General features: G+C 51.3%; 1 protein-coding gene across 2 annotated transcripts in view; it reads left to right on the top strand.

The window, feature by feature from the left end:
• Positions 1-5,252: 5,252 nt before the first annotated feature.
• Samd4a (sterile alpha motif domain containing 4A) overlaps positions 5,253-8,081 on the top strand; it is a 243,999-nt gene continuing 241,170 nt past the window's right edge. The window contains exons 1-2 of one of the 2 annotated variants that reach the window (XM_008839545.3): positions 5,253-5,466; positions 6,652-7,272. In XM_008839545.3, the coding sequence (XP_008837767.1) occupies positions 7,077-7,272 (196 nt within the window). In that variant the 5' untranslated portion in view covers positions 5,253-5,466; positions 6,652-7,076. The remainder of the gene's footprint in view (positions 5,467-6,651; positions 7,273-8,081) is intronic. The other variant, XM_008839544.2, reaches the window with a different exon arrangement.

The following is an 8,081-nucleotide window of genomic DNA, read 5'->3' as shown; positions in this document are numbered from 1 at the left end:
TCCATTGTGTGTATATGCATGCTTTCATTATTCTGTTGTCCGTTCTTCTACTGATGGACAGCTAGACTCATTCCATTTTCTTGCTGTTGTAAATAGAGCAGCAATAACATGGACATGCACAGAGATATAGCCTATCTCTGTGATTGGCTACATAGCCATTTGGGTGTAAGGACAGGGGTTATATAGCTGAGTAATGTAGTTCTGTTTTTTCATGACCAAAGGAAGGCATTGGGTACCCTGGAGCTGCAGTTAACGGCAGTTGTGAGCTGCCAGATGTAGTGCTGAGGACAGACCTCAGGTCCTCTGAAAGAACATCAAGTGCTGTTGATGGCTGAACCATCTCTCTAGCTCTGTCATTTATTTTTCTTGATCATACCCCTTCTAACTGGGGTGAGGTAGAATCTCAAGGCGGCTTTAATTTGCATTTCCCTGACACAAACAGCCTATGATTTTTTTGTTTTTGTTTTTTGAGACAGGGTCTCCCTGTAGCCCCAAATGACCTGGAACTTGCTATGTAGACCAGGCTGGCCTTGATCTTACAGAGATCCACTTGCCTCTGCCTCCCTCCAGAGTGCTTAGATTAAAAGTGTCTGCCTAGAGTTGACTTTCTTAATCACAAAAATACAATTATAGAATATATTTTGGAGCATAATTTTTCTAGGCCAATTATATGCAATTGACTCATTCCTTTTTATCCATTACTATAAAACATTTTCAAACAAAAGATGGAAGAATTAAATGGTCAGTAGTTAAATACCACCTATTTCTGCATTTAATGTTTTACTGTATTTGTTTTTATCACATACTTACCTATCTATTCCTCAGTGTGTCCATCAATATATTTCAAAGCATTGTTCTCAAATATAACTTTTGAAAAATAGATGCATCAAGGTGAGGTTTGATAGTTTATTTATAATGTTCTGTTTTGCTATTTCAAACAATGCAGAAATAAACACTTATGTATTTATCTTGTACTTTAATGTTACTTGCCTTATACTAATAGTGCTTTTACGTCAGTAGGGTAGAGTCCTAAAAATTGTATTAGTAGGTAACCCATAAAGGGATATTCCTAGCTCAGATACCATGGGACTGCTTCCCGCTAGCATCTTGACACCAGCAACCTGGAGGAGGGCCTGCTCTTCTCCTCGTCTTACGTTATTGCTGCTGAAGAAATGTGGACTTAAAACACATAGACATGGAGTTCTCTGGATGCCTTATGTACACAAACAATATGTAGACATCCTTCTCTCACTGGATGTCATCAGTGTTTAAAATTTTGCCCACCTCTGCTAAAACAATTCATCAGTTAATACCAGCTCAGAAGGTAACAACAGATCCCACCTTTCATTTCCTGGAAGAATGCTTGCCTTTTTAGGGATCTCTTAACTCTGTGTGTTGCCTCATCCTAGACCAATGTTATGCTGTGTGTGTGTGTGTGTGTGTGTGTGTGTGTGTGTGTGTACACCTATACATGTGCATCACAAGTATGCTTCAGGCTTTCCAGTAGAAAGTGGTAAGATCGGTGCCTCTCTTGTCTTTGGATCCTCTGCTTAGCGTCATGTCTTATATTTGATAAATGATTCTTGCTGAATAAATTAGTGAACATGTTGAAGAGAAGGTCAGAGAAGCAGAGAGTGGCCAAAACCTGGAGTCTTTATATGCCGACCCAGTGAATCGGAAGTGTATGCTCTATTCAGAAACCATAGATGTCTGAGCTGTCAGAGAAGATAAGAGCTAAGGCATGGGGACTGAATCCTGGGACAAGACTAAGGTAGAAGGCAAAACAGGCCCCAAACAGTCCCTGGGAGGTGCAGACCTAGGTTTAACAGTATACCTTTTCTTTTTTCTTCCCTTCTATGGTGCCAGGAATTAAACTCAAGGCTTTTTACCTGCTAGGCAAAAAAAATGTTCCACCCCTGAGCTATACCAGCCTGGTAGTTTCTTTAGGACAGCTAAGCTGAGGCCTGCAGCCATCCATGAGCATATGCAGTGTTTTATTTTAATTTTTAGATTTATTGTAGAAAATACAATAGAAAATTGTTGTAGAAAATATTGATAAAATATATTTCTACAATAAGAAAAATATTGTAGAAAATTCAGAGCAACAAGATAATACTACTCAGAAATCCTACCATATAGAGAAAAAATTTACACTTTGGTATAATCTCACGTTTTCCTATGACATACAGATACAATGAATATGTGAAATTTAAATATTTTCTTATATTAATCACATGTATATATTTAATGAATATGTAGATTTTATTTATATATGTCTTCATATACTAAATCATTAATTCTTCATCAGATTTTCTTCTATGTTAGCTAAAAAATGTCATCTGTCTTCAACATTTCACCTTGAGGACTTGGCACAGAATAAGTGCTCCATACATATTTATTAAATGATTGAGTGAAAAGCATTATTGCCAGCTCATCACATAAGATAAACAGCCCTAACGCCCTATACTTAGTGTACTTCTTTTGTTAGTGAGTTGTTGTTTGTTTTGTGCTTTTTCTTTTTGTGGTGTGTGTGTTGTGGCATGCATGCCTATGGAGGTCAGAGGTGAGTGTCACCTGTCTTCCTCTCTGCACCTTTTAAAAAATATTTATGTATATGTGTGCGTGTCTATGTGTGTGTATGTGCATCACATAGGTGCCTGGTGCCTGCAGAGGTCAGGAGAGGGTGTCCCTGAGACCCTGGAACTGGAGTTACAGGCAGTAGAGAACCACCATGTGGGCACTGGAACCCAACCTAGTGTTCTTAACCACTGAGCTATCTCTTCGGCCCCTGCACCTTGGTTTTTGAGACAGACTCACTGAATCTGGAGAACTGTTTTCTTTAGACCAGCTGGCCAAGAACTCTCAGTGATGGCTTGTCTCCTTCCCTTCAGCCCCCAGCACTGGAACCTGTGAAGGCAGAGCTTTGGTATCAGTGACGCTGACAGCCTATCTCTCTTGCTCAGCCTCCTTACCACCTAGAGACTCCAACCAAGGCTCAGGGCCCCAAGTGGGTGCTGGGGATCCAAACCCAGGCTCTCAGGCACCTGACTTACACTAAGCCATCTCCCCAACCCGTTTATGTTATTTCCCCTAGAAGAAATATGGTTTAAAATGTATAAACATGGGATCCTCAGGATACCTATTAATACAAATAATACTTAGTCTCTTCAGCACTTATAAATATGGCACTGGTTTTTCTGGATACTTTTTAATACTTTTTCAAACATCTGAACATCAGTTACTTAACCAAGATTACCATTTACTAGGTAGACACCACTTTCTTCCCTCCCTAGATTCGACAGGAGAGGAAAAATGGGAAAATAATGTTGAACAGCAAGACTTAAAAAATTATCTACGACACCTTTTCCTAAGTGAAAGGCTGGTGTAAGAACCAGGCTTTTCCAGTAGATGGCACTATTTTCTTTCGTCCGCAAAAAGTGTTTTTGACTATTTGCCTGGAGGTGACCCCGCCTCCCCTCTTCCCCACCGGCTTTGTCCTTCTTGTTTGTCAGTAGCAGATGACAATAAATAAGTTACTGATGTGTCTTCGGGTTTTTTTTTTCTTAAAAGTATTTTGGGGGACATCTAAAAGCTCCAGATAGAGAACATCTGCCTTGGCGCTGTGTATAAGCGAGAACTAACAAGGTGGCCAATTCCTAACCATCTTCCCCATGTCCTGATAGAAGTTACTACTTAGGAGCAGCTGTTAGATCTATAAAGCTTTTCTGCCCGTATTTTAATAAAACGAAGTAAAAGTAAAACACCATCTCCAAATTTAATGTTTTCTAAATACAGCAAAATATTCATCAAATAATGCAGATATCTTTCCCTGACTTCTGAAAATTCAGTCTATTGTGATGGAGACATTTGGAAGACATTTTGACACTCCGCAAGCCCTTTCAGTACCCTAACAGATGGTAAATTGTCTGACACGACCTAAACAGCCGCAGAAACTGTCTGAGGGAGGGAAGCCTGGAATTGAAATTCCAGAGACAAGTGCAGAAGCCATAGGACGGAAGGAAGTGCTGATTAGTGGAGAACCACCTCCGACACTTCATCTTCAAAATATTGTGTTAGAGTAAGGCAGGGTGGTTCTGAAGGCTGCGGTTTGCTTTTCTTTTTGTATTTATAAAAGTTCTCTTTTATAAAAAGGCCTCAGGAGAAGATGTTCGAGGGCTCGGGATTTCCTCTGGAAACAAGCCGGATTTTGACTAAGTCCTTGTGAATACTAATTAGAAGGTGAAGAGATTTTTAGGTTGTAGAGTCTTTTTATCCAACTCTGCTTTCGAGACTAGCCAGAGGCACTTTCCCGGCTACTCCGCGCGGTGATCTAGAACCTCCCGCAAGGATCCCCAGCCTGGGCCCAGGCGTGATGCAGGCGCAGGGAAAGGCAGCGGTCTAGGGACGTCCGGGAGCCGACAGGTGGCCCAGCTCCGCCTTCCAGCCGCCCTAGGCGGCTCGAGCCACAGCCGCAGGCCCCCAGCCGCCGCCGCGCGCCCAGCCTAGCTGGCGACCAGGCTCTAGAAAGTGACCGCCTCCCCGGCGGGGAGAGCGAGGCCGGGGAGGGACTCCGGTGACCGCGAGGCCGAGAGTATCCAGCTCCCGTCTTAGGCCGAGGGTGATCCGCTAGGCACCGCTCACGTTATGGGACAAGGACCGCATCTAGTCCAGAGCCCGGGCACGTCCATGGTCCTCTTCCACTTTGCGCATCTCAGACCCCAGGAAGCAGCCCAAGCCCCCAGCGACAGTGAATCCGCCGGCCACGCAGGTCGGCCACCCACGGGTCCCAGCAGGGCCAAAGGGTCACCGAACCCGGCCAGCCACATTCCCAAGGATGAGCGGCGGGTGGCAGCACTGTCCCGGCTCCAGCGTCGGAGGGGTCTCCTCGAGCCCCGGCTCGGATGGCTCCCGCACCGGGGCGGCCGGAGGACGTGCGGGCGGCAGCCGGGAGGAATTTGCTCGGAACCCTCCCCTTCCCCAAACTTCTCAGCTCCGCGTTTGCGTCTATCCCTGCTCTCCGCGCCGTCCCGCTCCTCCCCCTGGCCTCCCTCCTCCTCCCTGGTCCCCGAGCTCTGGAATCCATCCCTCCCCCCAGCCCTCGGGCCCTGGGATCCTCCCCCGACTCCCCCCGCGTGCCGCCGCCGCCGCCGCCGCCCGGGTTCCTCCCCCCCACCCCCGCCCCGCTCGGGCGCTCCCTGCCAAGCCCATGATGTAATGGTGTATGTTAATCAGTAGCATGTGGGGAGCTCCGGCTCAGGCGGCTCAGTCCTCCGCCAACCGACGCTGGAGGCAGCAGCAGCGGCGGCCGCAGAGCCCCGAACCCGCAGCGCCGCACTCTCCCCCCGCCGCCCGCCCCGACGGCATGGCCCGCAGCCGGAGCTCCCGGCGCCCCCAACCCCGTTGAACGCCGCCGCGGCCCCGGACCCGCGCGCAGGGCCCCGAGCCGCCGGGATGCGCCGGGCAGAGGTGAGCGTCCCTTCCGTCCTGACCCGGCGCAGCGAACCCAGCCCGGCCTCCCTCGGACCCGGGAGTTCTAGGTGCTGGAAGCCACTGTCCCGCGGGCTAGGCGGTTGGACTCTCCTCCCGGCCTCCCGTGGCCACCAGAGCTGGGATGGGACTCCGGGAGCCCCCAAACCTAACTTTCTTCTTGGCGGTCCTTGGGGGGGCGTGTGTGGACTGCGGGGATCTGCATTCCCGGCAGGGACCGCCCTGCCGCGGGGGGGAAAGCGGCGCTCAAGGTTCGCGTGGTCCGTGGCCGTGGCGTGGATCCGCAACCACCTGGTCTTCGGCCTGGGACGGGCGGCAGAGGATAGACCCGCGGGTGGGCGGCGGCGGCGGGAGCAGGGTGTCTAAATCACACCCGCGCGCACACACACGGGCGCACACGCACGCATTGGTCTGATGGCTCCGGACCTAGCAGGCCCTGGGGGACCTCCCCGGTGGTCAGGCGCGGCGTTGGGGACTCAGGGCTCCGACTGAGCGGCGCAGAGCTTTGGGTGGGGAGAGTTTATTTTTGTCTCGAGCTGCAGCCGCGGCTGCTCACGGCCTAAATCCTGGCGGTGGAGATGCTGGCGGTTGCTGTAGATGGAGCTGCAGCCGTTCCACTGCTTCTCCAGGAGGAGGAGGAGGAGGAGGAGGAGGATGGAAGAGGAAGAGGGAGGAGGAAGGAGGAGGGGGGAGGAAGGAGGAGGAGGGGGAGGAGGAAGGAGGAGACGATTGGAACTGGGGTTGCCTCTGCCACCGCCTCTGCTTTGCATTAGCCCCCACCCCCACTCCCGCGCCCCTTCGCAGCCGCAGTGCAAGTTTTCTGCGCGGGGAAGATCTGTTGCTGGTGCTGTGGTTCGCCAACACAGCCCCAGAGGCCACCCCGGGTGGGGCGTGCAGGGAGCACCAGCCGACCGCAGCCGCAGCAACAGGAAGCCGCGGGATCTCCTCCCGCACCTGGGAAGGAAGCTCGGGAATAGCTCAGCTAGCGAATCCCAGTCCCGAGGGGTCGGCTGGAATCTCGGGGCGGGGGGACTTGGCCTCGGCGGGACGCCCCCAACCTCCGCTTCCACACACCCCTTCCCCGGCTCCCCCTGATGCACGGGTCGGGCTGGATGCGCTCCTCCGCGCGCGCAGGTCTCACTGCAGCCCTTTCTCTCCTTCCAGTGGTGATCTCCGCTTGGGAATGCGGGTGTGAAGGGTCCGAGCTGACACCCAGCGGGGAGGAGACCCCGGGACGCCGGAAATCACCATCCCGAAGCTGAGAAGAGGGGCAAGCGCATTCTGCATTCAGTTGTGTGCCTTGTGAGGGATTTTTAAATTTTTAATCGCTATTTTTTTAAAAAAACAAACAAAAAGAAACATTTCCGTGCTACTGTCTATCATCATCTCTGGGGAAATCAACCAGAACCACTGGAACGTCACGGAAACCAGACGACAGTCAGGAACCTCAGTACCTGCAGCGTCCGGGCGCCGGAGCCACCTTGGAACCCCAAACGCGTCTCGGGAGGCCGTGGGGCTGCGGCTCCGCCAAACTTTGGGGCGGGCGGGGGAGCCGAGGGGCTTCGTAGACGGAGGGCCGCCCCCTAACCATGATGTTTCGCGACCAGGTCGGGGTGCTGGCGGGCTGGTTTAAGGGCTGGAACGAGTGCGAGCAGACTGTTGCGCTGCTGTCGCTGCTGAAGCGAGTAAGCCAGACCCAGGCCCGCTTCCTCCAGCTGTGCCTGGAGCACTCGCTGGCCGACTGCGCCGAGCTGCACGTTCTGGAAGGAGAAGCCAACAGCCCGGGTAAGTGCTGGGCCCGGGGTCAGGGGCTCCCCAGCCTCTCGGCTCCCCGCCTCCGGCCCGAGCCCCGCCCCCCGCCCCAGGCTCCACTGGGCAGAGACCCGGTCCCCAGCGGTCCCAGGCATCTGCCAAGGACCTGGTCCCCTCCTCACCTCAACCTCCAAAGCTTTGGGGCTTTGCCCATTGTAAACTCCTTAGTCTATTCCGTATGGTAGCTACAGTAGCATGAATGATTGATTTTTCTCTCATGCGCTTTCCTTGGAAATAAGTAAGTCAGGTCACGTAGAGTCTGGATTTTCTGGGCTTTTCCCCTCCCTTCGCTTCCCTTGGGCAACGTGGCTCGCTGGATTTTAGCTACACTCGAGGAAGCACCAGACTGCCCCTTCAGTAGCCAAGCTCAGACAGACTGTAAGAATGCTTGAAAATGCAATTTTATTATCCATTTTTCCCCACGGACAGTACTGCTTTAGAGGTTCGTCTATGTAGGTGACGCCACAGACTGTCAAAATGACATTTGCAGCGTGGCTGTGATACGACTATACTTACTGGCCGTGATGTTATCCGCATTGGGAATGGATCTTGTAGGAAGAGCAGGCATGGATTGAGCTGCACAGCGCGTGCCTTTTGTTAGGAAACTTTACCACACGGAACAGAATTGTTTCATGGTAGCCTTCTAGTATTTACAGACACCTCAAGCACTATAGAAAGTGAAATATAGTAGGAAGGTTCAGCAATTTGCCATCTGCCACTATGGGTGTGACAAAGTGAAATTGTACCACAAGTAAGGGGAGACTGGGGGTGGGGCAAAGGCC

Source organism: Nannospalax galili, unplaced genomic scaffold (genome assembly GCF_000622305.1).
Source record: "Nannospalax galili isolate Female #2095 unplaced genomic scaffold, S.galili_v1.0 scaffold336, whole genome shotgun sequence".
NCBI classification, from domain to species: domain Eukaryota; kingdom Metazoa; phylum Chordata; class Mammalia; order Rodentia; family Spalacidae; genus Nannospalax; species Nannospalax galili.
Note: the sequence above shows the minus strand (reverse complement) of the source record. Positions and strands in the feature narration are given on the sequence as shown.